We start from the raw sequence: 18,295 nt of genomic DNA on the forward strand, positions 1-18,295 counted from the left end.
AATAATAGCGAGTTCTTGTTAAGATATTAGGTATCGCCCAATCATAATAACTTTTGTAAACTGTTCTCGGATAGAATAATGGCTGCCTCCTGTGTGACCGGCTCTGTTGATGTGGAGCATAATTAACATACAATATTCTGTATGTAAACACACCCGATATTGCCTAAACATGGCATTTGTTTTAGACTCTTTTGTAATGTTTACGACCCAGGTATGTATTTTTTTTTTTATCCTAGAGGGGTCTATTATAGATTGGTCGGTAGGCCTAGGGCCTAGCTAGGTAGCCTAAGCTAGGCTAGGTTTAAGTTAGGCTGGGCCTGGCGGCCGGGCCACATCAAGCCAGGCAGGGAGGAAGCAGTGCCAGGGCATCATTTATCGTCACTCTTCCTTAATTATGCAACATGCAATGACTAGGCCTAGGGCCTGGAGGTTATTTCATTCGCATCCATCATCGAGTATCTTGCCAGTTACAGGATGGACGATGCTTATAATTTAATAAAAACCAAGTCTGAGACTGAGAGAGGAGAATGGAGTTGTTTTTAATTTAGGCCTTAGTCTTAGTCTAGTAGTAGTCGAGAAAAATTGTCTGTCTGTCAGTCACACACACAGGAATTTAACCAGGACTCAGGAGGACCAATGTCCATGATGGGTATTTTATGTAGATAGAAGGCAAGCATCTTGACCACAAGTTTAGGCCTAAGTTATACAACAACTCCACTCCACTTCTAATAACAAAGTGGCTATGCTTACGCCGAGATGTAGTGCATTAATTAAGATAGTAAGATTTATTTTTAAGATTAGGTAAAGCCAAGTCAACCAATCAGCTCATTGGCATTTCGATCGATCAGCATAGCCACAGCCTTAAAATAAGGAATAATGTTATTATTCTCTATGTGAAAATTTTTTGTTTTTCAATTGCAATACTACTTTTATTTTTGTCTTTTATAGTTAATTACAATACAAGATGTATATTTTACCCACCAATTCTCTATTTGCTTGTGAATTTGAGAATCAATGAATTACTTTTTATCCTTAATGTTAGCATTGAAGTGCATTGGGAAAGTGATGTTAAACCCAATACGTGTGCTACTGGTTAAATATCTACTGACAAGGAGGAGGTGAAAATCGTACATATAACCATCTTTGTATTTTCATTTCAGATCCTTTTCTTCCTTGGTGGTTGGGTTTTCTTCATGCGTGAGCTTTTCAGAAATTATGAGGTAAAACATAGCCCTAGCCTTTAGAATCTGATCACCAAAATTCCTTCCATTCAGGAAAGTTTGATATTCCATCTTTACAAAGAAACATGTTTATTTTTTGGCCAAATCAAACAAAGTATTCTACAACTTGCTACCCCTAAACTGTTTGCAAGTTGTCCACACATTTTAAAACTGTGCAATAATCTCCTTGTCCAGCTTGCAAACTGTGCAGAATCTTGCGCAGTTTTCATATTGTGCAAAGAAATCCTTGCACAGTTTTCAAATTGTGCAAGATTTTCTTGCACAGTTTGCAAACTGTGCAAAGAAGAGCCTGCACAGTTCGCAAATTGTGGAAATGTCTTAAATTGTACACGTCAGCTATGTTTTTATTTTTCAGGTTCATCACAATCTTGTTCAGCTGATTTTCTCTGTGACCTTTGCCCTTTCATGTACAATGTTTGAACTTATCATTTTTGAAATCATTGGCTTTTTAAATGCAAGGTACTGTACTATATTATGAGCATTACTCATTTAATTATTTCATTTATAATTTATGATTTTTGTCTTTTCTGGTTATAAGAGAGCACATTCACATATAATTCCAATGTTTTTATAACAAATGAAATAAATCAAACAATAAAACAAATTTGACTTGACTCTCTCAACTTTACTCCCTCAACTTTAAATCCAATCGGCAAAAGCATAATAATGGTAGTATGAAGATAAATATCTTGATGATGATGATTATGATATTATAATGATGATGTTGACGGTGACGATGGTGATTACGGAGATGTTGATGATGATGATAATGGTGATAGTAACAATTATGATTATAACAATGATGATAATGTACATGCTGGAGTTTCCAAAAAAATTACAAGTAACTAAAATTATTGAAGAATGAAAAAAGTAGTGTAAACACTTTAATGTTTTGTTTTTAATAGTTCTAGACTTTTCCACTGGAAGTTGGATCTATATGCTATCTTATTCACTCTGATAGTTGTTCAGCCTTTTTATATTGCATACTACATTGTCAGTAATGTGAGATTTGGTAAGTAAAATTAAACTTTCATCTAAACAATTATATATCTAAGCAAAGAAAGTAGCACTTTTTGGGATTTTTTGCTTGATTGGGCTTGGGTGTCTAATACTTCTGTACTGTTTCCAAGTTAAGCATGAGTTGTGTATATCTAATGTATACCATTTTCTTTCATTTAGTCCAACATTGAGTGTGAACAATTAATCACACAATATGTACTTTTCCTTATTTAACCAAGTGTCAATATCTTGGGCTTGTTACTTGGTGGTTAAGAAGCTTACCTTTTTGATACCAGGTTTTTTGGCTCAAAATTTAAAAAGGATATTCCCCATGACCTTAGAGCTTCTACACCACATTATGGGACTTAAGCTTAAATTTTAAAAATAAGCACAAATGACCCCCTAGCCACATCTTACTTGAATCCCTGTTAATGTAATTTTATTTGGTTTTCAGTTCAAAGGCGATACACGACCACCTTAATGCTGACAGTATCAGCTTGGCTTGTGTATATATACTTTTTCTGGAAGCTTGGGGATCCATTTCCCATTTTGAGCAGGCACCATGGTAAGTTTTTGTCATGTCTTCATATTGTGTGCTATGTCTACTGAATGCAAAAATCTTTTAAAGGAAACATAGGAAAATGTATAGATGAAATAAGGAAAAATGAGGCAAGGAAAACAATGAAATTGTTTGATCAAAGAATACATAAAGATAATAAATTTGTATTCATTGTGTATTTTTTTCCAATAGGAATTTTGTCAATTGAACAAGTGATAAGCCGTGTTGGTGTTATTGGTGTAACATTGATGGCGCTGTTGTCTGGATTTGGAGCAGTTAATTGTCCATACACATATTTAGCTTACTTCATACGGTAGGTATTTTTCTATGCTATAATTGATAACTTTATTTCCTAACTTATATATTTAAAACAGTTACCATTGACTTAGAAAATAACATTGCAATAATTGTTCATTTCAGATTTGATTGCCTCACTTTTTTCCCCTTCTTTGTGTTAAGTTGATGATGTCACTTGATTTCTCATATATTTTTTATAAAATTGTATCATTTGTAGTCATGTGACATCTTCAGATATACAGGCACATGAAAGAAAACTCCTTCAGGTCGTTGACATGATCCTGACAAAAAAGAAAAGGTAAAGTCTTCATGATTTGTCTAACATTATTTTTAGTGAGTAATTTGTGATTAATTCTTGTTATTTTTATGGAACTAAGGAAACTTGATTGATTCAAATAATTGGTAATTATAGATAAACGATACAAAATCAAGGACATTCCAAAACAAGAGAAGCCATTGGTCGATTCTGTAGTTTCTATTTTTGGAACATCATCAAGGTTGTTGATATAAAATAAGCTATGACTTCTTTCTTAGTCCTTTGAAGTGTGCTAATATCTGGTTACTTCTTTGTTGTTGATAAGTAAACAAACTACGAGAATACTCCCAGTTATTTGGAGCCTTAATGCTCAATGAAGATCGCTTTTATAATTTTGTGATTTATTCATCAGTACATACAAATATGAATCTCTCTTAATAATATTTGTATTCATTTTTCTGTTGTTTGTTACAGGTAGCATTTTGGTCTCAGCAAGTGTCTTTCATTTTAGTTGGTATAATTATTGTGACTTCAATACGTGGACTTTTAATCAAATTAACTAAGGTAATTAAATTCATATTTTATAGTCAATACATAATACCAAGACAAATTAATTAAATATTATAATGATAGTTGTAATTCCCAGGGTTTCTATTGACAACAATTTGCAGGGGCGGATCCAGTAGGGGGAACGGAGGCACGTTTTCCCGTTTTGCTACTAAATTTTACAAATTTCAATGCAAATCAATGTTATGTGCTACTCACCTTTTCTGACACTGTTGTGCCCCCCCCCCCATTTGAACAATTCTGGATTTGCTTCTGATTTGAGACCTTTTAATGTAAAATTTAAGTAGTACTGCTAATTTTTCACTATGGAGAGCACAATTTCATCCTTACACTATGCCACTAATTATACATTATTTTTCTTGTAGTTTTTCTATGCCATTTCCAGTAGCAAATCTTCCAATGTGATTGTCCTATGCTTAGCACAGATCATGGTAAGTCTCTCTTGTTATTTGCTTTGTTTTATCCTATAAATACCCTCCCCTCCAATTGAACAAGTTTCCTATGTTCATGTCATCTCTACAGCTAAGTGATAACTACTGTTACAGTAGCCTGAACATTCACCACTCTTAATTAACATGAGATACTACATTTACTGTATTTATTTGATTTAAATATTATTTATCATTTATATTGTTTCTTCTTTCTTTTCTTTGAAGGGTATGTACTTTGTTTCATCTGTTCTCTTAATGCGGATGAACATGCCACCACAATACAGGGTTATCATTACAGAGGTTCTAGGCGACCTTCAATTCAACTTCTATCACCGGTGGTTTGATGTTATATTTTTAGTTAGCGCCCTCTCTAGTATTGTGTTTTTATACCTGGCGCACAAACAAGCACCAGAAAAGAATATGTGATGAAAGCAAGTAGACTGCAGAATAAACCCACCTCCTTTCTCTAGATATGCTTGTCGAAAAGCATTCTTATTTGTTTTATTGTATTTGATTTTTATACCTGTAGTTTATAGGGAACAATATTAAGTACTGTTATATTTACACAACTTTATTATACTCATATTATGACAAGACTTTCAGCAGTGGTAGAAGCAGTGGTGGTGCCACAGAAATTTGCCGACAGGAGGGTCCAGGCCACTAGGTGGAAGTTTTATAGGTCACGCACCCATCTGGTTATTATTGTGATAAGATATTTATCTTATCAAAATTGATATTTGTTGAAATATTAGAAAACTATATTACCTTTTTCTAAAATTATTTATTTTGTATATAAATGAATCATTAAAGTCTGCTCAGTGAGTCCAATGTAGCATAAGTCTGGTATTTTAAGTGTGATAATACCGTAATCCATTTCTAGAGAAATGCTAGCCTAAATTTGCACAGAATGTTAAAAGTATTTAAAATTGGACATACTATTGTCAAATTATATTCTTAATACACATACCATTTTTGTAAGTCTAAATGAACTGTTTCCTTAGAGGTAACAACTATGGGGACTGAGGTTGGTTTGGTCCATAATTACTAAATCCCCCGACTCTTGAATAACAAGACTGACTCTATAATTTATTACCCTTGGTAATACTTCTGTTAATACAATGAATCTTTTCCACAGTTTATAAATTTGTAGAGAAATTTAAAATAAGAATGGATTTGCCAGATAGCATGTATCTTCCTTTTATTATGACCTATTCAGAAATCAAGATTTCTAATTTGCCTCTTGCTCGCTTGCTACTAAAAACAAATTATGATTATGGTATGAAAATAGAGTTTCTTCCCATCGAATAGCCTTCACCTTACCTAGTACAGGTACCTTAATTACTACTAACATGTACTTATAATAGTATCATTCGGCCACAACCAGGATGGATGCCACAGCATTCTTCAGGCTTAAAAAATAAGGTCAGATATTAGCTTTATAATAATACTTGAATATTTACATAGTGCCAATTCCAAAATATATGATCAAAGGCGCTGAGTGTTATTACCCTTGGTCATTGGATAACTTACAATGGCAAACCAGCACACAAAGTGCAACCTTCTCATACGCTCCTTGCTCAGCGCAAAAAACTAGTGCATTCAATGTTACAACATCCTACCAAGTACCCATTTATACTCCTGGGGACACAAGCGACTTGCACAGCGAGAGTTTCAAACCCCTGACCTCGAGGTTGGGAGTCCAAGCCACAACCGATGCGCCAACCGCTTCGGCTCTGGAAAAAATGTAATAAAATACAAGAATTACTCTTGTCCTTCTGTTATACCAAATATCACAGAACTTTCCAATCCACTGATGTGTTCTCATAGTATCAGTTATATCTTCTGTAAAGTATCTCTGGTATATTTTAAACATTACAAAACTGAATAAAAACAAAGACATGTTGAACTTTCATTCATTTCATAGGTTGGTTTTATTTTTGTATTTTCTTGTATATTATTTTTATTGCAAAGTTATTTTAGAAGATTAAAGAAATACTATAGTTTAAGTAGCCTAAATGATTAGATTTCAATTGAAAATGAGGATGATGGTTTCATGGGAAGATTAATATCCAATATGTTCACATGATATTAGCTAATCAATGTTTTTAATTGTTATATACAGATTTTCAAATCACAAATTATATATAAGCTTTTAATCGACATGTTTGAACGTGTCACAGGTCATCATGATATAGTAATGCTTATGCTACTACCGGTTTATATACTACTGGTCAGAAACAAGCAAACATGACATTAAGTCAAAATTATACAAAATAAAGTTCTATACATTTTGAAAATATCATCAATCAATCAGAAATAAATTTATCATCCATAAGAAATAAGTTCATGTCTATTTCAGAAAAATATATAATGCATATTATTTCCATGGTATATTGGTGAATAAAAAAACTGCAAGTGTCTAAAGTAAGAAGTAATAGTGGGCACCTGTGACTGATGCCATTGCTCAAAATCCTATTACATAGTCATGAAGAATGTGATGTAAAAGCGGCAGAGGGAGAAATAAAAATAAATTTAAACATTTTTCCTGAAATTTCTATTTTCTCGTGGTGCACTACAATATACAGTAATAAAATATAAATATAATTCCATTCCATTTTTAATTGATGACAAGAAACAAAACAAAAACAACAAGGTACAGTATTAAATATATCTGGCCTTATAATCAATATCATTAATAATTTAAAATCAACTATTAAATTTTAATGATATATTATCCAAGTACTGTAGTACCATCTGATTACTTTCCCTTCCTAAAAACACGTAACCTTCAATCAATTTTGGTTTGCGAAACTAGAAATAAAAAATCTTGCCATATAAAATCAAACTACTGCATTAATATTTAATGACATACTGTACTATTAAATTAGTCCCTTTTTAAGAACACGTAGTCTAGAATCAATTTCATTCCAATCTAAGTAGGCCGACTCGATGTGTCGTGCCTTGTCTTCTGTAAATGTGAAACTTTCACGTCCATGAAGAAGACGAATGTTGCTGACAGCCAAAATTTCACCTAAAATAATAACAAAATACAAGCAGTTTACATACAACAGTATTGGTGTGCGAAGAACAAATAGTCCATTTACAATAATTAAATATTAAAGGAAATGGCATAATGGGGTGGGTGCAGAGGGGGAGCACATCCCAAAAAAAATCGCCCCACCATTCGGCCCTCTCCAAGGGAAATGTTTGAAGCAAAAAAATTATGCTGAAGCAGTTAAAAATCATCTCTTCCCACCTTATTTTTTCGAGATAGTGTCCCCCTCACTTGATCATCAAGCACCCACTTCCCCTTTTCCCCCCAATCAGCCTCCTCAGAAGTTTGGTCTAAATAATTGTTCCCTAAAGCTATGTCCACACTAGCAAATTTTATGTCCATATTTGGGATATTATGTCATCATCATGCCCATATATTGGCATATCATATCTCAAACATACCTTCAAGAAGTCTGCGTTTGTACATGTTGACAGGGTCATATAGAATATCAGAGAATTTTTTCAGAGCTCGGTAGAACTCTGCAACTTCCTCCACAGTAGACGCACTGACTTTACTGGTTCGTAGATGCTCATGGTAGCTTATACATACTGGGTTACCATCATCATCCAAGCTGAACATACAATACAGAACAGGAACAAATTGTATCATGATTGAATATTTTCATCTGGTTTTGTATCGATATATCCAATATATTAACATCAATATATTGGTTAATTATTTTAAAATATATTGGATAAATTTTATCATGTTTGAAAGTGTAGCATAATTTCTCAAGCTATAGAGATCTGTCCACAATTTTATGTGACAAAAAGCTGTTGTATGCCCATATATAATCATGATGTGCCTATATATGGTTATGATTAGACTTGCCACCAGTCCCTTGTTATAGTTTTTCCATATTCTAGGCAGCACCGCCAATAAATATTACTATATAATTTTACCAATCAAAATACAGTACATGGGGAGAGCAATGGTTGGAAATGATCCCTACAATCCCAGACTTATGGTAAAAAATATTGTAAATGGCCCAATTTCCAAATGTCAATTGCTGTGTTTGGGCAGCAACAGGGGTTTCAAATCTCCTGCAAGTTGCAGGAGTCTCATGAAAATCTGGACGTCCTCATGCAATTCCGCGACAAAACAAAAATCTCTGAAATTAATTCATCTGCAAATTTCTAGTACTATGGGATGGATTTAGAGGGGGGGACAGGCCGGCCGCGGCCTCCTCCCCCCACTTTTGGAAAATAAAAAAAAATAAAAAAGAAAGAGAAAGAAAAAATAGATCGCCCGAAATGCCTCGGAAGTTATTTTCGGGCATCTGGAAAACAAAAATTTTGCGGGGGCATGCCCGACCCCCTAGGAATGCCCAACCCCCTAGGAATGCCCGAACCCCTGGGGTGGTGTTATCTCGATCCACCTCACTTTCGGACATCTCTAGATCTGCCCCTGACAGGTGTACCTTATTGTTGGCTTGCTAAGATGATAATGAAAGTATGAGCCGTGTTCTATGCCAGTAATGCCATGCTCCACTTTAACTGTCGTCAGGATCCTGTAGGCCTCCGCATCTGTCTCTTTTAAGATTCTAGCTGCATTGAAGCCATCTACAAGCATATTTTCACCACCAGTGCCAGCGGGGTTTGATAAACAATGCAACAAAAGCACCTGAAATACAAAGTTTACAACTAGATACTAAGTTCAATAGAACATGAACCCAGGCAGGTCATTCCTGGTAAATTTGAGCTCAATTGGATCATGTTAACAATTTTACTTTTGAACTTTACTCTCACTATTTATCAGCACACAAATGGCATGTCCTTTCTCGTCCAGTAAGATAAAATAACATTATAATAATAATATTGCCAGAAAGAATGATGACACTTTAATGATGTTGACGCTAAATTCCTAAACATAAATACCTTCCATTATGCCAATGCATATGAGCAAAGGACAAGACTGTGCTACAATATGTTATTTGTGACAGAAGTAGATTTTGAAGCCATGCTCCGGAGGAAAGAGTTCTTGATCTGTTGTACAATACAACTGATTTTTCTAAGACAGAAAAAGCATATTTGACAAAAAAACATGGGAGCCGTTGTTGAAATACAGATTTTTGAATATTTAAAAAAACTGGTGGAAAAAAGGGTGGTTACACCCCATTTTTCCCTGTTTTAAATATTCAAAAGTCTGTATCTTGTGCTGAAGCCACCAGTTCAATCCTGGCTAGCTTTGGGATTTCTTTTTCTTTTTCAAAATTCATGAAAAGGAATATTATGTTAAACCAAAAAAATAAAAACATTGTAAGGAATAATACTAATAATATAAGAGTAAAATTACCCCTGGCTGAAGAGTCATATATGCCATATCTGCATGAAGCAGGATTGTTCCGCTTGAGTAAGCAAGGACATAGGAATCTGGTTTTGCTTTGATCGAAGAAATCAAGCTGTAAATATATAATATAATATAATAAATAAACACATAGATAAATATTACTGGTGTTCAGATAGGGATAAGATTATTATTATTATTATCATATGAAGCATAGCCCTTCAACCAAAAGTTCCTTTTTCAAATGTATGAAAAAAGCGTCTCAGGCAGGATTCAAACCTGTAGCCTCTTGCTGACAAATCGAGTGTCATACCTTTAGACCACAAAGCAAACTATCTGGTATAGCCTCAGTTCTGATCCCAAGGAACTTTCATACATCTAGCTTGTTGCAAACAAAAAATGTTTAAAGTTAATAATCTAAACTTACTCTCCATGGTCAATGAAAGTTCTCTTGTGAGATCACAGGGGAACCCCTATTTTTTTTTTTTTTTTTGTTAGAGCTGAAGGGTTCGAACGGCTCACTCGCCAATGGTTCTGGTGGTGGAACACATCTTCTCGGACAAGGACTTTAAACCGTAGGCGCAGTGTACGCATTTGTCCCGTGTGCACTTTAAAGAACCCAGTACATTCTTCGAGAAGAGTAGGGGGTTACCCCGGTGTACTGGTCCAATCAGTCCCCTTTTGTTTAATGGAACCTAGGATAGTGCTCGTGCCTAAAGAAATGAAATGAAATGAAAGAATTGTAGCATGTTAATAGTGAATTTAATCATCACTAAGGTTTTTTTTATGCAAGGCAGATGCAGATCCAGTAGGGGGTACCCCCTTTCGCCACTAAATTTTAAAATTTCAATGCATATACTGAAATGCAAAAATAGAGTAGAGTGAGTAATCATACTTTGGTTATTCCTTTATAAATTATGCATGTTACAGTGATTGCGTTTATAAATTCCAGTTCAATCCAGTTGGCCAATGGAAGGAGGTCTTTCTTTCATATTAATATAATTCTTTGTTTTATTCTTTATTACCCATTTATTAGCAGATCTGAGGGGTCAGGGGTCATGACCCCTTTGACCCTCTTTGGCCAAAAAAAAAATTTAAAAAGAAAAAATAAAATTCTAGACTTACCTTTTCAGGACCTGTGAGCTGAAATTGTTTTTGTTACAATGGGAAAACTAAAAGTTGGGAAAGCTCATGTGCGTTGCGTTAAATTTTAACCCAGATCTGCCCCTGCCCATAGGCCTAAAACATAAAACCACACAACATTCCAACAAACCAAAATGCTCGAAAATAGCACAAAATTATGTCATATAAAAATAAAATCATACCCCCACATAGCTTCTCTCAAAAACGAAACCCTCTTGCCAAGATTAAGCAGCTCATTTTCTTGAGTAGGTGAATTTTGCAACAGGGCAACTCCGTAGCGTTTTAGTGCATCTAACCAGGCTCGCAATCCATCGTTGTCACTAATTATGTCATTATATTGAAATGTTGGGTATACTTTTTGAATGTCTGCGGTATCCCACAGGATAGGTTTAACCACATCACTGGCACAACTGTCCTTTTTACAAAGCTGGCGATCAAAAAGCCAAGAGGCTTCGAGTGTGCTAGGGTGACCATCTGTTCCAGTTACACGAATAAACTGACCATCTTCATCAACATGAATTTCTGATGCCCTGTTGTCAATATTCTGTTGACTAATTGGAATCAGCCGTTCTGAAATATTTTCATTGATGTGAAAACAATCGCTGCATGGACAATTATCTCTGATCCAACAATATGGATATGTAGCCTCGACACTATTATCCCACTGTACATTAACGAACTGGCCATCCTTGGTTAAAGTACTGCTAGCAATCCTTACCGCGGAACCGATAGGCCTAGGAGGATTCCTAGATAACGTTTGTTGTCCCAGACGTGGGCTTGCAGAAAATCCACGGAAATATGATGAATACAAATCTGTTTTAATTTGTCTGTTAACGTATTTTTTATGTAGAATACTTGCCGAATTAACTGCAGCTAAGTTACGACTTACGGAAGCTGGACGAAATAACCTCAAAATCGTTACAACAGACATCTTTTTCTCACTATATTCACCAAAGATCACCGTTGTTTATTATTTCGTCACGCTAGAGCGGCTATTGCGGCTATTGCGCGGCATGCATCGTCCTCGCGAAGTCAACCAATAAGCGACACAGGAATCGTCACAGCCTCGTCAAGTACAGTAACTTATCGGTCATGTGTACTGTCAGTACTGTATGTACCAAGTACTTTTATTTTAACTGTACAGATTAAAGTCCTTGATTAAAGAGATAAACTATAAATAATCTTTATGATTATGAGTAAAAAAAGTGATTAAAGTAGGCCTATCTTTATGAATGGCCAACTGATATAGGAGACAAGTTTATTGGAATATCGTAAGGAAGCACGTTATGACTTTATAGTTACCAACCTGAGAGATTGAAATGCGTGAGTGCCAGTTGGCTGGGGGTCGAAGCGGCAGGGGCCACGTCCCCCGCCGCTCCGACGATCTGAGCATTTTTAAGCTGTTTTTAAAACGATTTCAGGGAGTGTTTGTTGATAATACGGTTACATAAGCAAAAAATTAATAAAGCCACGCCACGTACAATTTGAGTTTCAATGTAGGCCTATGTTTAATTTAAGTACCCGAACTATGTATCACAAACATTTTATATTTTTAATAAAACCAATTTCTTCTAATTTGAAACAGTTTCCCCTGAATTCGTGTTAATTCGTTATCACGCATAGACTTGTGTTAAATGCGTGACAAATTTAGGATCACGCATGTTTCTGCAAAATGCGTGTTTCATCCAAAATTACCGTACTTTGAAATGCTGGAGCGTCCCGCACGATGCGAAACAGTTGGTGATATGTGACTTTGACCGGATACTTCGCATAAGAGTTTACTGCTACATATTTTATGTATTTTATGTTCATTACTATTTATAATTTTAATAAATGATTTACCACGTCATATGTCTGAATGTTGTATAGATGTGTATACATGATTCTCTGGTGTTTGTTATGCAGGTAGGAAGTTAAATGTAGGCCTATTGACAATTAAAAAAAAAACAATAATTTTTTTCTTTTTAAAAGCCTTTAAAAGAATGGAAAAATTACGGAAGAAGATTTTATACAATCATATTAATTTTTACATGTAGGCCTAACTGATCACAAGAATTTTTTTTTCTGTTGCTGCTTCAACCTAAGCAATCAGATTAGTGTAAGCACAGTTATGACATTGTAAAAAAAACGACCCCTCATAAGCCAGTTCAAATCCCACTGAAAACACACTAATATCGCCTATATTTTCGTAATTCAACCCAAAAATGGCGGGGTGAAATATTTGAAAAAAAATATATAGGCCCTATTTTGTAAATTGTTTGCAATAACTATATTTATAACCTTCTATAAACCGTTTCAACCTATTTTATCCGACCTAAGTTTTTGAGTTACGGTATTTGTAGTAAAAACATTCGATGTACAGTTTTGAAGAAGCGCTAATGGATAGGGTGATTTACACGGCGGCGCGTTTGCAGTTAAGTGGACCAGACAAATTGATATGTGCGCCGGGTTCATTTCTGAAGAACAAGTCAACCTGTCTCTTATACACATCTAGATGTGTATAAGAGACAGACCCGGGCCTATGGATAATAAAGTGATTCTTAACCAAAAGGTAAGTTACAAATATTCACGAACACATACTGTAATCGTTTATTTGTATTATTCATTATTTATTGTTATTTCTATAACAATAAATAATGAATAATTTATTGTTATTTCTATAATGTTTCAAAATAAATACCGTACACACAAGAAATACCAAAATGGCAATTAAAAAGAACAATGTTTTATCCGACTTTATTCAAAATAAGTCCTAGATTAAACATTCTATCCTAGAAAATAAAACATTATGGATCAACCATGATCAACCATTACTTGGTGTTTTACACAGGCCTATAGTTTTTCGGAGCATGGAGGTTCGGAGATTATGATTATTACAATCAGTTTAAACACTTTGGAAAGCGCCCCCTATAGAACATACGCTATCAAACTCTCGTAATTCATGATGACATGGAGGAAAATGAGTAGCAAATTTCGTACTTTACATTTAAATTATTTTTAATTACTCAATTAACTAATCAATCAATCAATAAATCAAAATCAATCAGTCCATCGATCGATCGATTAATCAATCAATCAATCAATAATTATGATTATTAATTTAAGTAGGCCTAATTAAAGCCTTGAAGCCTATCTTACAGCACTTCAGCTCTCAGTTAGCAGGAATCGAAATAAGAGAACAATACACGGGAAAATAAAAAACGGTTGGTCTTTCTATAACTACCAACCATAGATTATTATAAAAATAAAAGAAGGGCTATCCCCAATGCATTCGATTATTTAACTAGAAGCTCTGCACTAATTCACCATTTAAATTGCCATTCAAATGCATGACTACTAGCTTTAAACATAAACACTAACAAAATTGAACAAATTATCGTAGAACACAGAAGCCTCAAGAGAGACAAATCATACTTGGTAAATCTTCCTTATCACTGGCCAGCCATGAAAATTATATAAATGACAGATAAAATCATACACATTGAACATTTCCCCAGGGATTACAAGTAAAATAAAACAGCATAAAAAGACATCAGTAGAGAGAAGATGACACAATACGAAACCGTCGCCCTGTTACGGTATTGTATTGGGCCGCTAATGGCTAAAATTGTGATGATGTTGTTGCGGAATGTAGAATTTCGCCAATGTCGACAAGCCACTCTTGAACAACATGCAAACATTTTGGAGACGAAACTACATACACAAAATACTGCTTTGCTTAGCAATCTTTAGTATTCTTATAATAACCCAATGATGAAAACAAAGACTGTCACACACAGCATTCCACTAAAACTACCAACTCAGGGACGTGGTCCGATGAATGGATTGAACTGTTCTACGCCACATCCTTTAGCTTCGACACGGAATTCTTCATTTCCTACAAATCCTTCAGCCATTGCGGGTATACAGGAGACGAACAAGCTGAAGTCACGATAAACACATCTGCAAGGAATTAATATGTGTATGATTATTTGGAATTTTGGTCGATATGTTTATAGCTCAAGCACTTTACGCTAGTGGACACAAATTAGGGGAAAATGTTTTTCTTGTCCTAAGTACAGTACAAGCATATTCATCTATTCGTAATTTTTTGTCTGCGATGCAAAATGCAAACAAGAAAAAAATCACTATTCTCCATACGTTCACACCAAGCCCTAGATCCCAGTCCAGTATGGTTACGTTTTTCCCTTTAGACCGGCGTGCAAGAAAATTGGTTAGCCGGGTTCATTTCTGAAGAACAAGTCAACAGTGACCACCGACGACGATGAAGTCAATCCGGACTTGATGTGTGTGAAGTTTTAATAAGAAAATGGGGACAATTTACCTGCAGTAGTCATCTCGACCGTCACCATTTTCGTCCCGGATATACCATTCCCCGTAGCGCCCTGGAATAAAATTTTCCCCATCCAGTGAAGTGATATTATAGTTAAATTCACTCATGCCACTAGTCCCAGCTAGGGCGCAAGTTAGGTCCAGATTACCGTTTTCTCCTCTAACAACTCTGTAATGATGAACACAAATCAAAAATTCCTTAAGTATATATTAAGTCTTAACTTTACTACATTTCTTCTCAAATAAACTTTCAAATTCTATTCACTAGATTGTCTTAACTCTGTAAAAATGTAAACAGTTTGACGTTTAAATAATGTTGAAGTTTGGTGAGTTTGATGTGCAAAACGTTCTATTTTGTACCGCATATATTTACAACATACTTTCTGAATAAATAGCGTTGCTAACGTTGTCTTAACGTCATTTTCCGTCATAACCACACCAAAATGTTCACAACGCTTCACGAATGTGATAACGTTTTGTGTTTGGTGGGTTAAGCTTGGTTTCCATACAATCGCTATCGTCAACAGCTATCGGTGATGCTGGTTGGTCGATCTGAATCGGGGAGGCTTCCCAATTACGTCGGGGACTCCATACAATCGCTATCGTCAACAGGTATCGGTGATGCTGGTTGGTCGGTCGATGAATCGGGGAGGTTTCCCAATTACGTCGGAGACTCCATACAATCGCTATCGTCAACAGCTATCGGTGATGCTGGTTGGTCGGTCGATGAATCGGGGAGCCTTCCCAATTGCGTCGTTGACTGCTACGCAGTACAACGGTTGCATTTAAAACACTGTAGAGGCAGTGTAGCAATTTTAAGGAAACCATGCTTTAGAGATAAAATAGAGAATTAGATGAAGTATAACTATTATGATAAGCATCTTTTAGTTTTACCTGCAGTAATCGTTAGCTGCACCCTGTCCCTGGACATCAACCCAGCCCCGGAAATATTCTGACAGTCCGAGATCAGTGACATCATAGCGTCTAGAATTTATTTTTTCACAATTTGATCCATATGCCACCATATCGCTAACTTCATGCCCAACAATAGCAATTTCATCTGTGTACATCTCAACCTCTAAAAAAAAGAAAAAATAAAATGACATCAATTTTTGTTTCAGCATCTATAAATGTGATCAGTTGAAATCAACTGTGCATGTGTTAATTCGCTATCGTCAACAACTATCGGTGATGCTGGTTGGTCGGTCGATGAATCGGGGAGCCTTCCCAATTGCGTCGTTGACTGCTACGGTACGCAGTACAACGGTTGCATTTAAAACACTGTAGAGGCAGTGTAGCAATTTTAAGGAAACCATGCTTTAGAGATAAAATAGAGAATTAGATGGAGTATAACTATTATGATAAGCATCTTTTAGTTTTACCTGCAGTAATCGTTAGCTGCACCCTGTCCCTGGACATCAACCCAGCCCCGGAAATATTCTGACAGTCCGAGATCAGTGACATCATAGCGTCTAGAATTTATTTTTTCACAATTTGATCCATATGCCACCATATCGCTAACTTCATGCCCAACAATAGCAATTTCATCTGTGTACATCTCAACCTCTAAAAAAAAGAAAAAATAAAATGACATCAATTTTTGTTTCAGCATCTATAAATGTGATCAGTTGAAATCAACTGTGCATGTGTTAATGTTAATAAGGTCCATTACACCGAGTAAAGGGCGTCGTTCTTTAATACACAAAATAGCCGAATAGGGCCTATGCACATACCCAGACAGAACACATGCTTACCGTCCGAGCTAACAGTCGGTGAAATTCCAATAGTCGTTTTACCATCGTAACAATTCTGGTTTGGTAACAAAAAGCACGGGAACGCCAGCTCCGCATCCGTCCCATTCGGAAAGATACTACCACAATCTCTCTCGACAGCTTCACACAAACTGCGACAAGGCTGTACCTGAACTCCGCTGGAGCATGGCGGAGACACTACCGCACACACCAATGCCTTCAACTTGGGTGAACATCCAGTTGCAATCATAGGGGCAAAAGATGTCATCATTAACACAGCACTATCTTGGTCTACGTCCCCTAGCATGTTCGGAATTTGCGTTCTATCATAAGATAATCCTTCACAGTGTGGGTTTCGGAGCGGTTCACAGCGAAGTATAGACGTGTCTGAAAAAAAAAGGTGTGAAAAGGGTAAACGAAGGTGTGTTATGTGTTAGTGGGATGCTCAACCCATTTTACAAAATGAAGATGAAAACAAATATCCACAATACTGTAAATAATATTAATATTTATTCCCAAATGTAAAATTTGTCCTCACCATTTTCACTATCAATATCATCAACATTGCAGCTAGGATCGTCATCTGTAAAATTGGAACATTCAAGTTCTTCTGGCCACTTCAAGTTTATATATTTATAGTGGTATACCGTATATTCTAACTAATCAGTAGTTATATCTACAAAAGTGACTACGCGCATCATTATATCCATTTACAGGTTAGTGAGCTCATCTTGTTTACATTTTAATATGGATTGTTCTCAACAGAATTATGACATAAACAAGTGAGAGTAGTACGGTACCTCTGTAAATAAATCAAGTGCAATATCCATTTACCTGTAGCATTGTCTGTCATGCAGCTCGGATCTTCATCTGTGAACTGGGAACATTCGAGTTCCACTGGCCACTTAATGTTTAACAATGTTAACAATTGTTGGCATTCGTACATCGTTTGTTGACACAGGCTACGACAAGGTTTCGCACTTCCGTCTGCTGTGCACATTGGAGTATACACAGAACATAGAAATGGTAACATTGTAGGTGAACAACCCACCAGAATCACATTGTCAATTATGGCCGTCAATGCATCAAGTTGTGACGTGTGTCCAAGTACATTTGGAAAACGTGTTTGACTGTACGACATATTTAGGCACATAGGTAGAATGATGTCTTCGCAACTACCATCAGGATTCTGGATCTCGGTTGAAAAACCAGCGTCAAAGCAGTTCTCATTTGAGAGGGAGGAACATTTCAGAGATTCTGGCCAACCAAATCCATACTGATCCATTATTTGTGAACAACCACCTTTTGCCATTTCACACAGGGTACGACATGGCATCTGCGGTGTGCTGCCGGCGACCGGGCAGTTGGGTGCGTAAAG

The 18,295-nt window shown here is 35.8% G+C and overlaps 3 protein-coding genes across 4 annotated transcripts in view; 1 reads left to right on the forward strand and 2 right to left on the reverse strand.

Moving 5' to 3' along the window:
• Positions 1–72: 72 nt before the first annotated feature.
• Positions 73–6,262, forward strand: LOC117103749 (Golgi pH regulator-like). Its single transcript, XM_033244358.1, is given in 11 exon segments — positions 73–211; positions 1,161–1,220; positions 1,597–1,700; positions 2,147–2,253; positions 2,695–2,805; positions 2,992–3,112; positions 3,314–3,399; positions 3,509–3,564; positions 3,827–3,916; positions 4,285–4,350; positions 4,576–6,262. Coding segments are annotated over 11 exon segments (1,104 nt in total). The 5' UTR covers positions 73–109; the 3' UTR covers positions 4,777–6,262.
• Positions 5,945–11,860, reverse strand: LOC117103731 (gamma-butyrobetaine dioxygenase-like). Of its 2 annotated transcripts, XM_033244333.1 has the most exons (6): positions 11,017–11,860; positions 9,701–9,806; positions 8,826–9,028; positions 7,807–7,976; positions 7,223–7,381; positions 5,945–6,083 (listed from the first exon to the last, which is right to left on the reverse strand). In XM_033244333.1, exons 1-5 carry the CDS (start codon positions 11,763–11,765, stop codon positions 7,230–7,232), a joined length of 1,380 nt encoding a protein of 459 aa, XP_033100224.1. In that variant the 5' UTR covers positions 11,766–11,860; the 3' UTR covers positions 5,945–6,083; positions 7,223–7,229. The 2 variants fall into 2 exon arrangements, with proteins under 2 accessions (XP_033100224.1, XP_033100223.1); XM_033244332.1 differs by lacking the exon at positions 5,945–6,083 and having other exon boundaries at positions 6,263–7,381; positions 11,017–11,859.
• Positions 11,861–13,543: 1,683 nt separating this feature from the next.
• LOC117103750 overlaps positions 13,544–18,295 on the reverse strand; it is a 12,528-nt gene continuing 7,776 nt past the window's right edge. The window contains exons 6-10 of the mRNA XM_033244359.1: positions 17,456–17,540; positions 16,921–17,304; positions 16,549–16,732; positions 15,159–15,335; positions 13,544–14,776 (exon numbers count right to left, since the gene is read on the reverse strand). Of these exons, the coding sequence (XP_033100250.1) occupies positions 14,635–14,776; positions 15,159–15,335; positions 16,549–16,732; positions 16,921–17,304; positions 17,456–17,540 (972 nt within the window). The 3' untranslated portion in view covers positions 13,544–14,634. The remainder of the gene's footprint in view (positions 14,777–15,158; positions 15,336–16,548; positions 16,733–16,920; positions 17,305–17,455; positions 17,541–18,295) is intronic.

Source organism: Anneissia japonica, unplaced genomic scaffold (assembly GCF_011630105.1).
Source record: "Anneissia japonica isolate Jap-2015-1 unplaced genomic scaffold, ASM1163010v1 scaffold287925_len434832_cov202, whole genome shotgun sequence".
Lineage (NCBI taxonomy): Eukaryota > Metazoa > Echinodermata > Crinoidea > Comatulida > Comatulidae > Anneissia > Anneissia japonica.

Excerpts from the sequence above, each read along its gene's own strand:
- LOC117103731 (XM_033244333.1), bottom strand. The coding sequence starts at position 11,765 with ATGTCTGTTGTAACGATTTTGAGGTTATTTCGTCCAGCTTCCGTAAGT. Across the intron at positions 9,807-11,016 it reads TTGAGAGAAGCTATGTGGGG|CTTGATTTCTTCGATCAAAG; the intron begins GTATGATTTTAT and ends ATATATTTACAG. Across the intron at positions 9,029-9,700 it reads ATATGACTCTTCAGCCAGGG|GTGCTTTTGTTGCATTGTTT; the intron begins GTAATTTTACTC and ends TTTGTATTTCAG.